Consider the following 22,203-nt stretch of genomic DNA (forward strand, 5'->3'; position numbering starts at 1 on the left):
CAAGTAACAGGAGCTCACTCCGTTACACAGCGCTAGGGATTCAAACCGCCGAACTGACGACCTTTCTGATCGACAAGTTCAGTGTCTTAGCCATTAAGCCACCATGTCCCAAAGTAGAATCTATTTTGCCCTTTTATTAGAACCTTGATGTTCACCAACTGGAACTTGCTCAAATAAGTGGACAGATCCTACAAATTTGAAGCAGGGCTCCATTGAAAATTTGCTCAGCTAGGAGTTTGTGATCAATAGTAGAACAAAATCACACACAAATCCCCTCAATCAGAGCTTTTTAGCAAGGCAAAATCTTTTTCTAGATAAAGGTAGTCTTTGACTTACGGCCACAATTTATGCTGCTAAGTGTTGTGGCGCGCCAGCGGCCAGCAGAGCTGGCAGCAGATTCGGACAGTGAGGAGGTTGGGGAGGAACATGGGCCAGTCCTGGAGTCTGGGGAAGGCTCTGATGAGGGCTCTGTATCAGAGGCAGGGAAGGGGCCAGATCCGTAAGCCATTTATCAGCTGCCTTCAGAGGCAGACATCAGTGAGGCAGACAAACAGCTGGAGCCTGTTCCCAGTGTGCACATGTGCAGAGTTACCAGACGAAGGTAACAGTCAAAGAACAGGGGTCGACTTGGGAGTAAGGCTACAGGTGGACGATGAATGGCCCCTCCCAGAGGAAATGAAAGAGGAGCAAAAGGGGAGTGGAGTTTGCAGGAGACAATTAGTTCACTTAATTGGTTGGTGACCAATGTTCCCTCTAAGCTGCGTGGCTGCACACACATAACAAGAAAACGCCGCGCAGCAGTTTCCAACTGCCGCACAGTTTTTTTAATGTCTTAAAATATGACTTAAAATATTCCCCCTCCCTCCTTCCTCTCTCTGCATCGAACTCTCTCCTTCAGCGGGTGAAGTCAAGGAAGACTCTGCCCGGAGACTGATGACACTGCAGAAGGGAGAATTCCCATTGGGGAACCCCTTTCCCTCCCTTCTTCATCCTTTCCTTTTCTTCTTTCCCATTTCCTTTCCTTCTCTCCCCCTCCCTTCCCTCCCTTCCTTCCTGGGGGTCTGAGGGAGAGGGAGGAGACCCTTTTCCTCCTTGCCCCCCTCCCCAACATCTGCTCTGATGGCAATTATGGCTAAAAAAATTCAGATGCTCAGCCATGAAAATGTGCCGCTCAAACACCTTTTCCGCACACACTGAAAAAAATTTAGAGGGAACATTGTTGGTGACTCTCCGAGACTCCTTGCCAAGTTTTGCAGATATCGGCCTGTCAGCTCTCCAAGCCAGATAAGGTCTGTGACTGTAAATCCTCCCTCGAAAGACTTTGCTGGATGTGAATGAGCAGAATTCACAGTCAATTAATAAAAGGGGTTTTTTGTCGGCACAAGGAGTTTGCTTTTGCTCTTGGGAAGCCTAGGTCAGAACACTAAGCAAGAAAGTTATTAAGTGAGTCTTGCCCCATTTTACGACCTTTCTTGCCACAGTTGTTAAGTGAATCACTGCAGTTGTTAAGTTAGTAACATGGTTGTTAAGTGAATCTGGCTTCCCCATTAATTTTGTCAGAAGGTCCCAAAAGGGGACCACATGACCTTGGAACACAGCAATGGTCATAAATATGAGTCAGATGCCATCTGATTCTTGATCATGTGACAAGGATGCTACAATGGTCTTAAGTTTGAAAAATGGTCATAAGTCATACATTTCAGTGCCATTGTAACTTTGAACAGTCACTACCTGTAGTGAGCTATCATCTGAGCTGATGTTAGATTTTAAAGTCCTCAGCTTACAACCACAATTGAGAGCAGAATTAAGCAAGGGAGTTGTTAAGTGAGTCGCAGTTAATTCTACAGCCTTTTTCTGCAATGTTTTTTAACCAAAACCTGTAGCTACTAAGTGAATCCTGTGGTTGTTAAACAAATCTAGCTTCCCCCCCATTGACTTTGTTTGCCAGAAGCCAGCGGGGAAGGTCCCAAGTGGCATTCACATGACCCTGGGATGCTGCAACTCTGGTAAACACATGCCAGTTGCCAAGCACTCAAACTTTGATCATGTGACTGTGGAGATGCTGCATCCGTTCTAAGTGCGGGGATCTATCTTAAGTCACTTTTCCCCAAAGCCATTGTAACTTTGAATGGCCACTAAATGAACAGTTGTAAATCAAGTTTAAGGGGGCCAGAGTAGGGGTGCCATTACTACCAGTTGGGTAGTAAAAAAATTGTGGGCGTGCATGCACATTTGCACTTAAAATGATCTGCGCATGCGCACAACATTAAAAAAGGAATAAAAATTACATTTATTCAATGAAGAGTGTTCTGCACATGTGCAGAACATTAGATCAAGATGGCGCTGCTGAGGATAGAACCGGTACGGTCACATGACCCCCCGGAGTTACTACCTATTTGGCCGAACCTGACTGGATAGGTAAGAACCTACCTCTGGATCAGAGGTGGTATTCTACCAATTCAGACGGGTTCGCCTGAACTGGTAGTGAAAATCGAGGGTGGCTCCGCCCACCCGACCCGGCTCTACGGCATCCCATTTAGGCCCTTTTTTCACCAGAAACGCATGTGCAGAGGTGGGAGTGCGCCCACAGTCACATTGTGAACCGGTAGGGAAAGTAAGTGAATACCACCCCTGAAGGGACCCCATATAAGGCTTATGTCTCTTTCATCTCCCACGAGAGACCTCACTCACCGCAGTTGTTTCGTGTGGCTCATAGGTGAAGTTATCAGGGAATGCCTTTGCGAGGGCCATGTGCCGGGCATACATGTAATACTGCAAAGAAGAGAATGGTGGGAGAAAAGAGAAAATGAATGCTGGCATTCTGCCCCCACCGCTGAATTTCTTCCCATTCCCACTGCAAGCAACAGAATCTTTTTTCATTCAGGCAGTCAACACACTTCTGGTTTCCAAAACATGTGGAAAATATTCCCTCTGGGCCCAGAACTACAAAATCATCTGTTTGGTTCTAGAACAATTAATTTCCATCTTCAAGAGTTGATGGGATCAGGTTTGTCTACATTCAGGTTCTTTGATGGGTAGAAGGTGATGGGGGGGTGATGTGGATAAGCAGGGGAGCTTTCTCTGTGTGCACACTTAAGCTGTGGCATACTTTGCCCTGGGCAGCTCAATTCTTATGTTGCTTTTGCCTCTGTCTATGGAGATTCTCAGTCATGCTTTTTCAAGAGGCAACAGGACTTCCTTGTTTTTTCTTGAATGGTGTGGAGTATGAATGGTTTTCCAAAAAAACGGACTACAGGACCATTTGCACTTCAGTTTGAGGTGCAGTCAACACAGACTTATCCCCAACAGCCTGCACCTGTCTTCAATAGTGAAGGGACACAGGGCAGAAAACATCCTGTAGCCAAGAAGGTTCCATACCTATTTGCACAACTCAGGTGATCCGAGGACAGAGATAAACCTCCAAGTGGCCTCAACAATTCTCTAAAATAATGCAAATGACCAGCTGTCTGCAAGGAATATAAACACTTCCATTCCTCACCATCCAATCATAGCTGAAGAAGCTTCTTGGATGAGAAGCGAAATGTCTTCGAAGAAAAAAAACAAGGTAGTCCAGTTTTTTCCTAAAAAACACCTTTGGGACATTTGCATCTGTGTAACAAAGTGGTCCTCATCTCTTGATCTGTCAACTGGCATCGGGCTGTGGCATGCCAGAAACTGGGTTGCGCAAACAAGCAAAGCCCCATCCACCGAATGTAGGCTGTATGTCCTTGGAAAACCTCTCTCCACGAAACTGGTCCCTGATACCCTCAAAAGATTGGGGGCCTCTGGACTGTAACACTCTTTGAAATCCATGACTAACGTGAGTTGATATGGCTCAAAACAAATGAGCCATATCAACTGGGTGAGATCAAAACATGGTCTCCATCTTCCCCAACCAACTTTCTTTTCTGTAGGTCGTGAACCAGAGGCACTTTTGTCAGCTTACAAAAAAAAATATCCAGCAAATTGGCAAATGCCATATCACTTCCTGAACTGCATGATTGTGGAAAAGAGACAGGTGAGGGATAAGGGCAAGTTACGATATTTTAACGGTTTGTTTAACTTCCTTTTGATTTTAGGAATGAATGAACTTTGCACTCCATAATGAAGACTTCATAACCACATCAAAACAATAAGATGTTGCCTATTTCCGAATAAATGAAATTAATTCATGTTTGCAGCAACGTCATTTATATTGCAGCTTGTGCGGTGGAATGCTTTCCTATAGAAATATGTCTTTCCATTTAAAAAATGAATTATTTTGAAGAATATGCTAGATCAGTAGATCTACAGTAACCTTTTTCTTATAATGAAAATATGGGTAGACTGAGAGTTGTGACCACAATTGTCACTAAGCAAGGTGATGTTAAGTGTACTGTGTCCAATTTTATGTCCTTTTTGGCCATGGTCCCTAAGTGAATGACCACATTGGTTAAGTGAATCACGTGGTTGCTAAATAAATCCTGTTTCCCCCTCACTATGCTTCAACTGACACAAAGCCATGCCAGTTGCCAAGTGCTCCTCAATTTCTTATCATGTGACCACAGGGATACTTTGATGGTCATAACTGTAAAATGTGGTTGTAAGTTTTCAGCACCTTTATAATTTCAAATGGTTGCTAAATGAATAGTCCTAAGTCGAGGACTATTTGTATTATTGTATGAGAAAATTTGCAGTTATTAAGTTCTCATTTAGGGAGTACATGCACAGGCTTGCCACTGGGGTGAATAGCAGTTGCCACAGGAATATGCATCTACCATGCTCATTTGTTTTAACGACTTCATTTATCAAGTTAAGTTGAACAAGAATTTTTCTCTCATTTGTACTAGATTTTTTCTAAATTAGAAACTCAGGACCTGTATGTAAAATTTACTCTTTAGGTAAAAAAATATTTAATAATGATAGTTTATAAAGTAGTCATTTTTCCTTTCTGGATTAATTTTTACTTTAAGAAAGGAAAATCATCCAATCACTTCAAATGCAGAGTTGCGTTTTGACATGAACCAGAATATATTGGGAACAAAACCCTTTCAAGGAGCTTTTACCCAACTTTTCAAAGAGGTGTTAATGAGAATAATTTGTCACTAGCCTTGTTATAGGTGGGGAAAAAAACTTCTTGGAGACTTTATAAATTGTAAATAAATAATTATGTCCATAATTGTTTGTACTAACTTCCCATAATCGCCTGACATGTGCTTTTACTTAACCCCCCCCCCCCGCCTCCAAAAGCTGATAATATTCCTGATCTGTCCTCAAATTTATTTCTGCTTCCAGGAAATTGTACAGAGCAGAGAAGACAAGTTACCATCCTATTAAAGGACTGGTTGAGCACGAAAGGTCCCTCAATGAAAAAATGGATAAAGTAGTATTTGGACTATACGACCTCTGGAGGCAAACATGGGGATTACAACACAGGAAGACAATAAGCAAATGAAATGCAAAGAGTAGAGGAGAAGGACTATCACCATGGCATGTGCATGTCACGGTGAAAAAAAAGCTCACCCTTCCTAGATATTTCCAATCCAGGAGATCAGAAAGCCTCTCGGTGCGGTTTCTCTGTATAATGCGCTGTCGCCGTGACTGCTGGCAGAAGCTGTAGAGGAAAGAGGTCAACTGCGTGCACGACTCATCCAAGCCCCGGAAACGCCTGTCTAAGATGTAGATGCCTGGTGGGAACCAAAAAGATATCAAAGGAGCAGCTTTACCTTGATTCAATACAGAGAGTTTACTTTATTGTCATTGTACGTGGTACAATGAAATTAAATGCTGCCTTCGGTGTACATTATAACTATAAAAATAAAAACATAAACATACTGTACATCCTTTACTTTCTATATAATTGAAATGGAAAACCAATATTGCACTATACCATAAAATTCAATAGGGTTACTGCACTGGGATAGAAGCTGTTTTTCAGCCTATTTGTCCTTGGATTATCCTGCACCGCCTGCCAGATGGTAATAGTTTAAAAAAAGGGTGCCCAGGATGAGATGGATCTTTAAGAATGTTTTGAACTTCCTTAAGGCAGTGGGAGCTATAAAGCTCTTGCAAAGAGAGGAGAGGGCAACCAATGATCCTCTGGGCAATGACGTTGACCCTCTGGAGTGCTGTCCTATCTGCCACTGTGCAATTGGCAAACCAGTTGACAATTCACCAAAGACAGACAAGGATGACTCTCTTCTGCCCAACTGAATGGATGTTGCCTGAGATGCTAGAGAATAATATACACGGTCCTCAAGTTATAACCAAAATTGGGACCGGAACTTCCATCACTAAGTGAGAGGTTGTTAAGTAAATCACTCCCAACCTATTTTGCTGTGGCTGTTAAGTGAATCATCATGGTGGTTAATTGAATCACATCTTTTTTTAAGTGAATCTGGCTTTTCCCACTGACTTTGCTTGTTGGAAGCCGGCTGGGAAAATTGCAAATGGTGATCATGTGAGCCTGAGATGCTACAATTGTCATAAATACATGTCAGTTGCCAAGTGCCCAAATTTTGATCATGTGACTGTGGGAACACTGCGATGGTTGTAAGTGCAAAGACTGGTGGTAAATCATTTTTTTTCAGTGCTGTTGTAACTTTGAACAGTCACTGCGTGAATGGTCCAAAGTCAAGGATTGCCTGTAATGAAAAATGTTTATATGTACGTATGTATGTATGTATGTATGTATGTATTTGTGTTACAACCCCTGGTATGCCCAAAGTCTCCCTTTATTTATTTATCAGCACAAATACAACATATATATATAAATATATTCATTCTGCAATGAGCCGAAGGACAGAAAGGGGGAGTAGTGAGCTCCCTCTCACATTTGGGCATACCAGGGGTTGTAACACACACACACACACACACACACACACACACACACATGCTGGTTTTGTTGTATTCGGGTCTTTTCCCGTGTAAGATTGAGATTGTCTTTGCAACGTTTCGGCAAGATCTCACCTGCCATCTTCAGGCTTGGGCTTAAAATGAGAACGGAGCTGCCGTCTTTCTGTAAATCTTGGTGGGAGGGGATGGGGTGCTGGCTTTGTTTCAGTAAGTGGAATGATTGGTTGTGTGGTTGTATCATGATTGGTAGATTGGTGCTGATTGGTGCTGGCTGTGTGTGCATTGTGTTTTGTATTGTAACGGCTTGGGTGGTGGGTGGTGTTCGTTTGTTGGCTAGGGCTGGTTTCCAGATGTTTGGTAGGCGGGAGGTATCATTACGTTTATTCATGTTGTGGGGGTGTTTCTCTATTTCGATGGCTTCCATACATGATACAACCACACAACCAATCATTCCACTTACTGAAACAAAGCCAGCACTCCATCCCCTCCCACCAAGATTTACAGAAAGACGGCAGCTCTGTTCCCATTTTAAGCCCAAGCCTGAAGATGGCAGGTGAGATCTTGCCGAAACGTTGCAAAGACAATCTCAATCTTACACGGGAAAAGATCTGAATACAACAAAACCAGCATACCTACACCCGTGAAAATCTACGAAAACAAATATATATATATATATATTTGTTTTTGTAGATTTTCACGAAAACAAACATACTTGCCTTTATGAGGCTCTACCATATACAGTAGTTTGAAATGGCTTAATTTCACTAATCTTTGAAGTCTTGCTCTATTGTGTGTCCCAGCACGTGTTGCTTTAATCAGCTAGGTGTGGGATAGTACGGGCAGAATAGAATCATCCTAGATCGCCAACTAAGCTGTGATGGCGCAGTGGCTAGAATGCAGTATTGCAGGCTAATTCTGCTGACTGCCAGCAGTTCGATCCTGACCAGGTCAAGGTTGACTCAGCCTTCCATGCTTCCGAGACTGGTAAAATGAGGACCCAGATTATTGGGGGCAATATGCTGACTCTGTAAACTACTTAGAGAGGGCTGTAAAGCACTATGAAGTAGTATATAAATCTAAATGCTATTATTGCTATTTCACCCATTTTTCCCCTCCAGAAATGTATAGGTTAATCTACCCACCCAATTATTCCCCCTAGATCCACCTGAAGGAATTATCCAATGGTCGAGTAAGGGTTGGTTGCATTATATGCTCCCCTTGTGCCAAAACTGTTCCCAGAGATCCCGAAATGATACCAACCGTAGGCAGATGGATCTGCTATGTGTTCCTCCATGAAGCAGCCAAAGCCAGAGAGATTGGTGGAAATGCTGGGGATCCCCATCACGGTGCATTCAGCTGGAGAATAAGAAAGAGGTCATCGGAGGACACAAAGGGATTAAATCCCAGGGATATGCACTCAAGAATTTACCTTGCAGCCTGTTCAGTTTGGTCACTTGAGTTTACTAAACTTTCCAGTCCCTACAGATTTTACGTACATGTTAAGAATAGTAAATAGCTATTTTACCATCATCAAAACTTTGTTTTAGGCATTACAAGAACCTGTGCTTTCCTCACAATTTACATCCACTTATCTCTCCCTCTTTTCACTTCAGCCACAATTCACAATGCAAACTTGTTTCTATTGTCTTTTCAATTAATGAGGTTCAGAGTTTTCATCCTTTTCTAGCCAAAGCATCATTGCTCACATATTTTATTTATTTATTTATTTATTTATCAAATTTATACACCACCCATCTCACTATCTAGGTTAGGGGTCCCCAACCCCTGGCCCAATACTGGGCTGTGGCCTGTTCATAACTGGCCATGTGAGGAGGAGGCCGGCACATGCACCATACAGCTCAACTTGTGTAAGTGGTGGCCTGGCAAACAGTGCAATGCACATGAAAGTGCAGCTTAACTTGGGCAAGTGGTGGATTGGTGCACATGCCCAGTTCCCTTCTCCCCTTCACCGGGCCGCCAAGCTGTAAGTGACTCTGGCTGATTTACACGATATATGATACGATATGATATATGATATGATAGGAGTACTGCATAGTTATATAAAAAGCTGATTGGCTAATGGGGGAGAAGGAAACAATAATCTGGAATAAGGCACATGGCTAAAACCACTAGCAATCTACTTAAGTGTTTTATTATCATCCCCACTTGGAAAATTCTAATGTATTTTGATGTCATATTATTGGCAAAAATTATTCTGGAAAAGTTTTTGTAATTAATTGTATATAAAACACACCTCCATTATTCTTAATAGTTCCTTTGAGCTATTGAAATTGAAAAATGAAGGAAAAACCATCATTTAGGAAAATACTTGCAGAATTAAGTGGAAAAACATGTGTGAATGGCTAAAAAAGGCCTTATTATTTGCAGTGGGCCAAAACAATGATAAAATCCACTAAAAGAAACGAATTTCAGATGAAAAATTCAAGACTATATTGGCTCTTTCTCTTCCATCACTTTTGGAAAGCAAAGTTACCAGGCCTCAAGACTAACAAGATGCACACATAATTACTTGCAAAACATACCTGGTGCAATCTTGTGTCCCTGTAGTATCCACTGACAACCTGTGCTTGTTTGTCCTTTTAGAGATATTGCCTTACCAGATTCCTCAATGCCTTTAACAGTCAGTGAGTTTCTAATGTATTGCCTTCACTGGAAAAGTTGGGATACATTCATTGAGGTATCTGTCTTGAAAATAGCCCTCAGTCAAACGGCACGGGAAATGTTGCAAGGCATTTTGTATTATGTCATAAACTGTTTTATGATAATTTTTGTCATAAAACATTTTATAACATTTGCCCATTCTGAACCCATACCTTGTTTTAAAAATGTTGCCCTATGATGCACCATTTCACCCAGTGAAAAGTTATATCAACCAGCACTTTAGTAGAAGGTAGATTTTTTTTACCTCTTTTTATAAACAGAAACTGAAAAATTGAAGTACAGCCAAAATATGTATTTGCCTTATTCCAAAGAGGCTATAGTTGGGGAGATTGCCTGGAAATTTCAGTTTTGTTGCGGAAAAAAAATCAGGTTGTCAAAATATAAATTTGCCCTTTTCTCTGAATACTTTCCTAGTTGTTCTCATTTCCAACTGCTCCTTCAATTTTTCGTATTTCTTCTTTTCTGACAGTTAAAACACTACTATACACCATTTAATTGTGCAAAAAATACAATCCTGTATTCCTCAACTTAAAATGCAATTGTCATAAATACATAAAGTGCAGTTGGCAAGCACTTTAATGTTGACCATGTGACGATGGGGATATTGCAACAGTCGTAAGTGTAAAAAATGGTAAGTCACTTTTTTCAATGCTGTTGTAATTTTAAACAAGGGTTGAGTGAATACCCATAAGTCTGCCCTTACAACCCACCTACCTGGTGTGTAGCCCCATGGTTCATAATAGGAAGGGAACACCCCCAAATGGCAGCCTCTAACGAATTCTTCATAATCAACAGGAAGCAACGGACTAGTGGAAGACAGAAATTCTGGATGGAAAATGACCTAGGGAGAAGAAAGGTTAAAAAAAAGAAGAGAATAAAACAGTGATGGTTATCCTTTTTCAGAGTGTCCAAAGTGCCGCATGTGCACCCGAACCCCCCAAATGCAATATGTGCATCCCTCAACGCATGTGCCCTGCCCCTGTGCATGTGCACATGACCTCCCTACATGCCCCACACCCCCTGTGCATCCATGCACACCCTTCCCCCCACGCATGCATGCCTGACCCCCCGTATGTGCCCCGCCTCCGATGCATGCACAGCAGAGACCCAAAGACCAGCTGGCCGGCGGGAGGTGCCTGTGCATGCGTAGAGAAGGTGAACTGGGGCGACAGCTTGCGTGACATAGGTTTGCCATCATAGGTATATAATTTGTTTATATACTTTCAAACTTAGGAACCAACTTCTAGTGATTTAATATAATGTAATACAGGTTGACTTACAACAGTATGTTTAGTGACTGTTCAATGTTACAACAGCACTGAAAAATGTGACATGATTATTTTTCACACGACCATGCATCCCCATGGTCATATGATCAAAATTCAGATGCTGGGCAACTGATTCCTATTTAGAGAGTTGTGCAAGGTCATGTGATCACCTTTTGTGAATTCTGACAATCGAAGTCAATGGGGAAGCCAGATTCACTTAACAATCATGTCTCTAACAACTGCAGTGGTTCACTTAACAACTGCTGTAAGAAAGGCTATAAAATGAGGCAAAGTTCAACTATATTGCTTAGCAACACAGGTGGTAGCTTCAATTGTGGTTGTAAGTCAAGAACTACATGCAATACTATTATGGATAATTATAAAAAAGCCATAAAACACAATAGTGGTATAGTGAGGATACATTTGGAAAGCTATATCACATCTGCCTTTGTAAGCAGAGCTATCCTTAAAATTTTATACTGCATTTTGTCCATATGTATTTTTATGTGTGTTCATATTAGCTGATTCAAGTTTACGCTGCTAGGATTCAATTCATGAGTCTGTAGGGGATTAAGCAGGATCCTTTAAAAAAATAATATATTTCATGGAAATAAATAGTTAAAAACAAAACTAAAAGTACAAAGATTCTGCTAAACTTAACTTTTGTTTTAGGAATAAGGGCAAAAAATGAAAAGAAAAAATAACATCACAGCAACTATAAAACGTAGTAAAATATGGCCATGTACCACAATTACAATAAAACATTTAAAATACATTGGACATATATCTAAACTGCAACTACTAAAAATTCTTAGTATTATTTACAGCGACTATAGACACCAAGACTAAAAGAAAAGAGCCTGAATTTTAAAAATGATAGCACAGGAAATTTGGAATAGACTTCACCATTCTTTCCTTCAATCATTTTCGTTTATTAAAAGTCTGAACTTCTAGATTTGCAAGAATAAATAAAATATGGGGCAAGACAATTAAGAGACAAAAATTAATAGATAAAATCAGGCATTAAATATTCCAGCATCTTCTTAAAAGATGGTAAAAATTATAATATTTTAAAACTCTTCTAAAAATACAGTATGGCAAATATCTCCCCTCACCTGGCATGGACAGGCACCTGTAACTCACCTTGACACGGTCGGCACTGCTATTGAATAGACCGATACGCCTGATGGTGTTGAGAATAGGGTCGGTAGAATCATCCAGCATGTTGTGAGTACAGATTGGGGGGAAAGAATGACGCTGATTGAAAAGGAGAAAGAAAGAAAAAACCCAGACAGATGTTAACAGCTCAAATTTAAAACCTTAAGTCTGGAAGAGAAACAAAGCCTGTAATTGACACATTAAATTGAATTAAAGATGGCTTCTATGTTTTTCTGCTTCTCCTTCTGAGTAAATCTGGCAGGACAACATATTAGGGTTACCTGAAGGAATCACTTTATATTTAAAGATAATCTCTCTCTTTCTGTTTCCTCATATGTTTTCTGAGTGAAGACTGGATTTCCTGTCTAATCACAGATTATATGAAGTGTATTTAGGGCCTGTGCAGAATTTATCACTAGGAATCTTACATATATCAAGTGTTTATTTATTTAATCACATTTTTTATTGCCACTCACTCTAGCTGATTCTGGATGGTGTTATATTTAAAAAATATATAGTTGAAAACAGTTAAGAAACACACAAATGAAATACGTGAAAGCCCAGATTAAAAACAACCATACCAATAAAAGCATAATGCAAAACATTATAGGGGCTTCCCAGACATGCTAACCCAGGCCTGAGAACTAACTAGATTTTAAGGGCCTTCTGGAACCCCAGGACAGCAGGTGACATCCATATTTCTGGGGGATCTTATTCCTCATTTAGAAGCCCTGGAAAGAAAATCAGCTCTTCCCGCTCCACACATATCAATGTGATGTTTTCGACCTAATATTGGAATATTCTCTGCTAAGTGCAGAGATGGTAAACCAGAGACTGAGCTGTAAGTGTCAAATCCCACTTGGCCAATAAACTATTCTATTCTATTCTATTCTATTCTATACTAGAGAGAGAAAGCGCAGGTAGGATTAAATGTTATTTTATACAAAACACAAAATCCTTCCTCAAACCCAAACATTATTCATCTTTTTCTTTTTTCTAAGACAAGTTTAGAAACCAAGTTATCTTAAACCAAGGAATTGGCTTAATTAAGTAGCACAATATCCTTCTTTTCATCTCTGTTCTAATATTGCTTCAATCATAAGAGTGTTTTCTATCCCCAGAGCCAAAATGGTCATTGTTGACAATCCTGAGAGTCAGAAGTCCACACAGCCAATATGGGGAGGCTGAATGAAAGCAACCCATATAATCCAGGAATTTAGATCAACTCCTAGGATCCTCTCTTCCCACTCACCTAACAAGATGTCCTTCTAAGAGAGCTCAGCCTCTTAGCTGCCCTGAATCTTTGCCCAGAATCTTTGTGTGAGATGAGCAGTCTTATAAATAAATGGTTACAGGTAGTCCTCAACTTATGACCAATTGCTAATCAAAGGGGTTATGAGTTGTGCCCAATTGTACAATTTTTTTTTGCTACAGTTGTAAAGCAGAGCTCAGCAATTGTTAAGTGAATTGTGTAGCTGTTACAACAAATCTGGCTTCCCTCATTGACTTTTATTGGACGTTGGCTGGGAAAGTTGAAAATGGCCATCACACAATTCCAAGATGCTGCAACTATTGTAAGTGCCAGTTGTTACCGTATTTTTCGGACTATAAGACGCACCGGAGTATAAGACATGACATCATTTTGAAGAGGTAAATTTTAAAAAAAAGTTTTTTCACTCTGCAGGCCCCCCCCAAACCCTCTGCACGCCTCATTTTTTTGCAAAAAAAGGTCATGCAGAGCTTTGGGAGGCTTGTAGAGTGCTCCTGGGGGCTGGGTGGGTGGGGGGCAAAAACGAGCAAAAAACGGGCCATTTTTTTCTCGCTTTTGACCTCCCCAACCCCCAGGAGCATTTTGGAAGCCCCCCAAATCCTCTGCGCATCCATTTTTGCAAAGGGGGCAGGGTTTTGGGATGCCAAAAATGCTGCATAAGTGTATAAGACGCACCCAGATTTTCACCCTCTTTTTTAGGGGAAAAAGATGCGTCTCATACTCCGAAAATTATGGTAAGAGCCTGAATTTTGATCAGAGATCATACGTGTGAAGTCTGGTCGCAAGTCATTTTTTTCAGTGTAACTTTGAACTGTCTCCAAATGATTGGTTGTAAGTCGAGGAGTACCTGTGTTATTAATGTGAAATAAATTCATTTTTCATGTGCAAATACTCTGACCAAATTTTTTTTCAAGGCTCATTTTCTTCCTGTCCCAAACCTGAGTGGCAAAGATGGCTCTCTTCATCATTGTGAAATCTTCTTTGTCCAACATTTTGTTCATGTCAGGAAGGTTCCCCCTGAATTGGAAAAGCAGGCAGGCAGTGAATAATGTGGAAATTAATGAATAACATTTACAATACTGCTTTACACTTGGACGCACATTCACGTTTTTATGTCAGAACCAAGATTTCTGAAATAGGTTTCTATCAAATCCATATTTCTCAGAAGAGACAACACAAAGAGAAAGAGAAGGTATCTTAAGTTCCCATTCTCTGTAACCATGGCAACCCAGCAGCCCATTCTCAGATGCTCAGCACTTTATCATATTTCTTCTCGCTTTTTCCCAGGAGACTTACACGAGGAGGGATTCATACAGCTTTTTGCCAAACTTCTCCTTCACTGCATTGGCTGTGTCCCTAGAGTTAAAATAGGAGAAAGTAAAGGGGGGGGGGGAAGGGGAAGGGAAGACGAAATTATGATTTGTGACAGAACCTAGGATTCCTTGAATGCTTCTGAATCAAGGATTAGGAAAAATGGCTTCCAGTGGCTGTGGGATTTTTTCCTCTAGAAGAACTAAGTCAGATCTAACAGACTGGAGAAAAGAGGAAGACTATGTCAATATTAGTATTTCTTCAGGAAAAGAACGGACTTTGCTGTAGCTCATAAACTGCACAGCTGAAGGCCGAAATGGGTGGGAATTATGGAAATATTTCATTACTATGTTGTGCCTTTTTATCCAGCCTTTTACAGCCTTTATCACAGCAATTTACAGGGAGGGGTCTCACCCACTAACTTTAGCCCCATAACATTTACTGTATTTGTGGGAGTATAAGACCCACCAATGTTTTGAAGAGTCAAATAAAAAAAAAAGTTTTTGCACTCTTCAAACCTCCCAAAAATGACCCGTTTTTCGCAAAAACGGGCCTGGTTTTCCTCCCCAAAAGACCATGAATAGCCTTTAGGAGGCTCCTCGGGGGGTGGGGGGCACAAAACGGCCTATGTTTTGCAAAAACTGGCCCGTTTTTTGTCAAAAAATGGCCATAAATAGTATTTAGGAGACTTATAGAGTGCTCCTGGAGGCTGGGGGGGGGGGGACAAAATTGAGCAAGAAATGGCCATTTTTTGCACATTTCTGCCCTCTCCAGCCCCAAGAAGCCCCCTGAAAGCCTCCTACAAGCTATCCACGGCCATTTTGGTGAAGGGGGCGGGATTTCAGGAGGCAAAAAATGCTGTATTCAGTGTATAAAACGCACCCAGATTTTCAGCCTTTTTTTTTTGAGGGGAAAAAGGTGTGTCTTATACTCTGAAAAATACAGTACTCTTTGTGGTAGTTTGGACTGTATACAGGTAGCAGTCAACTTATAAAATTCATTTAGCGGCTGTTCAAAGTTACAATGGCATTGAAAAAAGGGAAATAAGACCGTTTTTCACACTTACGATTGTTGCAGCGTGCCCAAGGTCACATGATCAATATCTAGGCACTTAGCAACTGACTCATATTTATGATGGTTGAAGGGTCATGGAATCAAATGATCACCTTTTGCGACCTTCTGACAAGCAAAGTCAGTGGGAAAGCCAGATTCACAACAATCATGTTACTAACTTAACAACTGCAGTGATTCACTTAACAACTGTGGCAAGAAAAGTCATAAAAGGGACTAAAACTCACTTAGCAACATAAATTTTGGGCTCAATTGTGGTTGTAAGTCAAGGACTACTTGTAATAGCCATCAGGCTAAAACAGCGGTTCTCAACCTGTGGGTCGGGACCCCTTTGGGGGTCGAATGAGCCTTTCACAGAGGTCACCTAAGACCATCTGAAAACACATATTTTCAAAAAAATACGGAAAACATAAAATAATTTTATGGTTGGGGGTCACTACAACATGAGGAACTGTATTAAAGGGTCGCGGCATTAGGAAGGTTGAGAACCACTGGGCTAAAACCTGAAGCTTTATGTGAAACAAAGCCTAAGAACAATTCTATTTTCCATTTTACCTTTGCAATCCTCTAATTTGCATGCAGGTGGTCCTCGACTTCTGACCACAATTGGGACCAGAATTTCCATTGATACAAGGTGGCATTAAGTAAGTTGTGCCCAATTTATAACTGTTTTTTTTTTTGCCATGGTTATTAAGCGAATAACTGTAGTTGTTAGTAAATCAGTCGTTAAGTGAATCCTAGTTCCCCTATTGACTTTGCTGGTCAGAAGCCTGCTAGGAAGATAGCAAACGGCCAACATATGATTACAGGATGCTGCAACCATTGTAAATATGTTCCAGTTGTTATATGCCCAAATTTTCATACCGTGTCTGTGGGGAATGCTATGATCGTCTTAAGTGCAAAGACTGGCTATACGTTGCACATTTCAGTGCCATTGTAACTTTGAAGGATCACTAAATGAATGTTGTAAATTGAGAACTATCTGTATAGAGCAGGGACCTCCAACCTTGGCAACTTTAAGCTTGGCGGACTTGAAGTCCGCCAGGCTTAAAGTTGCCAAGGTTGGAGACAAAGGTGGGTTGCAAATCCCTGCGCTACCAGTTTGCTTGTGCTCGTTCACGCATGTGCAGAAGAGTTTGGGCCAAGGGTGGGTTCTGGCTTCTTTTACTGCCAGTTTGCTCAGGGACGCGCTTCACTTACTTGTTGTGTGCTACATGTGCATGCACAGAAGTAAAAAATTGCTTCTGCATATGTGCAGAAGCAAAAACAAGATGGCAGCGCCTACAGCGTCACTGATAGAACCAGTTGGGGCGCGTGTCCAGCCAAGTTACTACCTATTCGGCCGAACCAGTCCAAACGGGTAGAAACCCACCTCTGGTTGGAGACCACTGGTGTAGAGAAAAAAACTATAACATTTGAGTGATGTTCCTTATATCAGCACATCCTTTCCAAATGCACTGAACTTGTATGGACAATTTTATTTTCCTGCTCAGGAAGGTCGGTGTAATGGATTCTTATTTCATTGAATACACTGCCTGATTCCTAAGGAAGTCTGTTAAAAGGACAGATTTATGAGATCCAGAACCTGACACAAACTCACCAGAGCTGCTTGCGGACGGCTTGGCCTTTTAGTGTCTCCACATTGAAATTGTTTGTCCTAGCTGGCATGATAAAAAATGCTACCACTGTAATCTGGCTTCCATTCACCTACAGAGAGAGAAGCCAACAAAAACCGGGTATGAAATGGATAAGCTGATCCATGTTAAGAGAGTTTAATCAATTGAACTCATCGTTTGCTTTTTAGAATTCATCTCCCCACCCCCCTCTTCTACTATGTGGCTGGTTTCCCATGAGTCATCTGCATTAGTCTTACAGCCTAAGGAGTTTTGAGGTGCTTGTTAGAAAGCAGACACTCAGGCCGATAAATGAACAGTGACGTAAAAACTGACTATGTTTGGCAAGATGAGGAAAAGTGGGCAAACACACTGATAAATCAGGGATGTTCCTGGGATGTCCTTCACGGACAGCTTCACGGATCTCCAAGAATCATGAAACTATCATGCAACCCAGGGGTGAAATTCAGCAGGTTCTGACAGGTTCTGGAGAACCACTAGTGGAAATTTTGAGTACTTTGGAGAACTTGCAAATACCACCTCTGGCTGGCCCCAGAATAGGGACGGAATGGAGATTTTGCAATATCCTTCCCCCAGGAGTGGGGAGGGAATGGGGATTTGCAGTATTCTTCCCCTGCCATGCCCACCAACCCACGCCCACCAAGACATGCCCACAGAACCGATAGTAAAAAAATTTGAATTTCACCACTGATGCAACCCCAGGAAAGATGCAGCTAGGTGATAGTAAGGGTGACGTGAACATCTACACCTAATATAGATCTGAAATTCAGTATGTCTTCTCTCTTCCTTTCCATTTTCCTTGGCTGAAGGGAGATGTCCTTGACAGAATATCTCAGCTGGCCAGATTGGAAGATGCTGGCCAGACTAGGTGTTACCCATTATAAGTATCTTTTCATGGAGTATTCTTGGGATATGATTCAATTAGCACTCCTGCCAGCTTGTAATATGAAATAGTTCCAATATATTATTCCTGCTTTCATACAAACGTATCCTGTGTCGTTGTTCTTTCCATTGTCTTTCATCTGCACAACAATGTAAGCATGAAGAGAAATCCAAAAACAACCTCTAAATTCTTTGGGCTACAGCTATTTAATTCTTCAGTTGTTCCAATCAGAACTAGCGTTGCTGTAGGCCACACCGTCTCAACACAGCCACACCTAATTGTCTACCCACCATCTCTCACATCTATGTTCCTTTTTAGCACCCATTTTACTAATCACCCTTAGTAGGTAGTTGAGCCTGGCTAGGGCTTCCAAGAAAATGTCAGCTCCTTTGTTGGAGTATTCATAGCGTCCAGCGATGAAGAAGAAAATAGTTTTGTCAAGGTTGAAGTCCAGGTGCCTAGAAAAATAACACGCAGTGATGGTGAATCTGAATCTGTCAGAGCTTCTTGAAAAATCAGAAAGTCTATGTTATACAATACAATACAATAGCAGAGTTGGAAGGGACCTTGGAGGTCTTCTAGTCCAACCCCCTGCCTAGGCAGGAAACCCTATACCATTTCATACAAATGGCTATCCAACATCTTCTTAAAGACTTCCAGTGTTGGGGCATTCACAACTTCTGGAGGCAAGCTGTTCCACTGATTAATTGTTCTAACTGTCGGGAAATTTCTCCTCAGTTCTAAGTTGCTTCTCTCCTTGATTAGTTTCCACCCATTGCTTCTTGTTCTACCCTCAGGTGCCTTGGAAAATGGTTTGACTCCCTCTTCTTTGTGGCAACCCCTGAGATATTGGAACAATGCTATTATGTCTCCCCTACTCCTTCTTTCTATTAAACTAGATATACCCGGTTCCTGCAACCGTTCTTCATATGATTTAGTCTCCAGTCCCCTAATAATCTAATGCAGTATTTCAAATGTGGACTTACCAAGGCATTCTAAAGTGGTATTAACACTTCACTTGATCTTGATTCTATCCCTCATTTTATGTAGCCTAGAACTGTGTTGGCTTTTTTGGCAGCTGCTGCCAAACAGCCAAGACAAATAAATTGGCTAAATAAATGCAAAAGACGCACTAGTACATTAGAAATATTAACACTGCTTATATCAACAACCACAACAATGCAAAAATAGTTCAGGGAATCCATAGGGAGTGGTGGAATATCATCCCATCCCACCCAAGATGGAGAAACAAGTACTGCTATGTTCAACAGAAATTATTGTACGTGAGAAGAAATCAAAATTAAGTTTGGTGTGATGTTTAAGAGAAAGTATAAAATTTGCACTTTCCAAATCTGTATGAACCAGAATATAATCATCCTTCAATGTTTATAATTTTCTGGTAATATCACGCAATCCTCCCAATAAACTGTTGAGAAATGCTTTTTTTTTAAATGGATGGGGTCAATGTGAATACTTAAATAGTTGTGAGTCTTCCCTAGAAACATGCAGCAAAATCAATTGTTTTAAAACGAAGTGTGTGTGTGTGTATTTCAAAATGGTTGGGGTGTGTGCGTGTGTATACTGGTATGTATATATGTATATGCGTATGTTTTCGTAAATTTTCATGGGTACAGGTATGCAGGTCTTGGCGTATTCGGGTCTTTTCCTGTATACGGTTGAGAGTATCTTGGCGACGAAACGTCGCCAAGATACTCTCAACCTTACACGGGAAAAGACCCGAATACGCCAAGACCTGGGTATACTGTATGTGTATGTGTACACACACACACACTGCACAGCTGGCTGAAATCCTTCTTTTGAACGTCTTAATAATTCCCTGAATTCCAATTGCAATGGTATTATTTAGTAACATTAGTCATCATGCAAAATATGAATGCAAAATGGAAAAACAAACAAAAAAAGAGATGGAGCCTCTTCTGGAGGTTTTCAGTACAATAAAAATAGAAAGGATGGTGGACAAGAGAAAAAGAAAAAAGAACAGGGAAAACGTCAGAGCTGTGATAGATGAAGGGAACAAAACAGAAGCATATACAGATCCACAGTCAACTGCCTTGGGAACATACGCAATACATGAAAATGCAAGGTTAAAATACAGGAATAATGGCCGTGAAACTTCACTTCTGAAATCATTTCTATAGGCCAGCACTAAATATATGAAGGACACCTTGCTGGACTGAACAAAGTGTACAGATAATCCTCGACTTACAACCATTCATCAAGTGACTTGTGACCAGTTTCCACACTTACAGCTATTGCAGAATTCTCCCTGGTCACATAATCAAAATTTGGGCACTTGGCAACTGATTCATATTTATGGCGGTTGCAATGTCCCAGGTTCATGTGAACTTTTGCAACCTTTTAGATAGCAAATTCAATGAGGAGGCCAGATTCACGTAACAACTGTGTTACTAACTTAACAATTCCAACGATTCATTTAATATCTGTGGCAAGAAAAGTTGTACAATGGGCAAAACTCACTTAGCAATTGTTTCAGAAATGTTGGGCTCAATTGTTGCCGTAAATCAGGGGTGAAATGCTCTGAAGTCTGCTACTGGATTGCTTCATGTGCGCATCTGCCCCCAAACACGCGCTTTGCGTGCATTTACACCACAGGCGCTAAGAAACCTTTTCTGAGTCTGCAAAGGTAAGTAGAACGGGGGGGGGGGGGAACAGCTGTGCCACACAATTTAGATTCGCTAAAAAGCAGGATTTCCTGCTTTCTACCGAACATAAATCGTGTGGCAGAGCTGATTGTCACACAACTGATTGTGGGAAAATTTAAAAAAAAACCTTTTAAAAGCATTTTTAACTACCAGTTTGCCTGAATCGATAGTAAAAAAATGCTAAAGAAAGTTTTTAAAAAGTTTCAACGATCAGCTGTGCGACAATCAGCTGTGCCACGCAATCGTGGGAACTTTTTAAAAAACATTTTTTTAGCATTTTTTTTACTACCAGTCAAACCAGTAGTAAAAAAATGCTACAAAAAGTTTTTAAAAAGTTTTGACAATCAGCTGTGTGACAATCAGCTGTGCCACCTGATTTCTAGTGAATATAAATCGCACAGCACAGTTGATTGTTGCACAGCTGATCATTGGAACTACCAGTTTGCCCGAATCCGTAGCATTTTTTTTACTACCAGTTCAGGTGAACTGTTAGCATTTTTTTACTACCAGTTAAGGGCGAACTGGCCCAAACCGATAGCATTTCACCTCTGTTGTAAATCGAGGATTAGCTATATTTCTAATGCAGTATCTGATTTCCATTAATGTACAGATGCCTGTAAGCTGAATAAGAAAGTAATAGGTTCTGAGTTAGTCATTTATACACTTATTGTTTATGAATAACAATGATTTTTCTCTCATATCAACCCTGGAAATTTTTTCTGTACTTCAATATCTGACTTTGCCAGCCTTGAGCAAAAACATCTGTTCATCCCCCCTAATCTTCTTTGAATGAATAACATTATTTATTGTCAATTATTTCATTAATTTATATCCTGCCTTTCCTGTGAGATCTCCTCTCTCATCCAATTTTCCCTTTTTGCATGCTATCGAAGTGGCATTTCTGTCTCCACAAACAGAAAGGAAACTTATTTCGCCTAAAAAATCGAGACCAAAACTGAGTCATTGTCAGGTGAGAAAATCAGACCCACATGTTAAATTTCAGCTAAGATTTATTGCTCATGCCTATACACAAGAATCTAACCAACTAACAGTCAGGCCTAAATTGGTGCTACATAAGAATCAACAGAATTCAAGGGGGGCTGGGCTTCGATCATTTGTGGCAACATGACTCCATACTAATTCCTCTCTTGACTCTACCCCTAGTCTCTGCATCTTCTTCTACAGTCACATGTACTCTTTTAAAAGGAAGAACACTTAAGCTTTCACTTTACACTTGAAGGTGTGCTTTGATAACAGCATTGTGAAAGATGAATGGAGCATAGTCATTTGCTTTTAATTAATAAATATTCTTACAACGCTTGTTACTACTAGCTTCAGGTTTTTTCTTAGGAAACTTCAACTTCATAAGGCAACCTGCTATAATTGATATGATACAAGTGAAGCTCAG

At 40.8% G+C, this 22,203-nt stretch overlaps 1 protein-coding gene across 3 annotated transcripts in view; it reads right to left on the reverse strand.

The window, feature by feature from the left end:
• The window catches only part of GYS1 (glycogen synthase 1), a 71,987-nt gene that overhangs the window by 3,037 nt on the left and 46,747 nt on the right, over positions 1-22,203 (reverse strand). For all 3 annotated transcript variants that reach the window (XM_081970965.1, XM_081970963.1, XM_081970964.1), the window contains exons 8-16: positions 18,449-18,569; positions 17,195-17,301; positions 14,509-14,568; positions 14,151-14,229; positions 11,928-12,041; positions 10,231-10,357; positions 8,095-8,190; positions 5,503-5,666; positions 2,692-2,772 (exon numbers count right to left, since the gene is read on the reverse strand). In XM_081970965.1, the coding sequence (XP_081827091.1) occupies positions 2,692-2,772; positions 5,503-5,666; positions 8,095-8,190; positions 10,231-10,357; positions 11,928-12,041; positions 14,151-14,229; positions 14,509-14,568; positions 17,195-17,301; positions 18,449-18,569 (949 nt within the window). The remainder of the gene's footprint in view (positions 1-2,691; positions 2,773-5,502; positions 5,667-8,094; positions 8,191-10,230; positions 10,358-11,927; positions 12,042-14,150; positions 14,230-14,508; positions 14,569-17,194; positions 17,302-18,448; positions 18,570-22,203) is intronic.

This window comes from Natrix helvetica, assembly GCF_964273705.1.
Source record: "Natrix helvetica genome assembly, chromosome: Z".
Lineage (NCBI taxonomy): Eukaryota > Metazoa > Chordata > Lepidosauria > Squamata > Natricidae > Natrix > Natrix helvetica.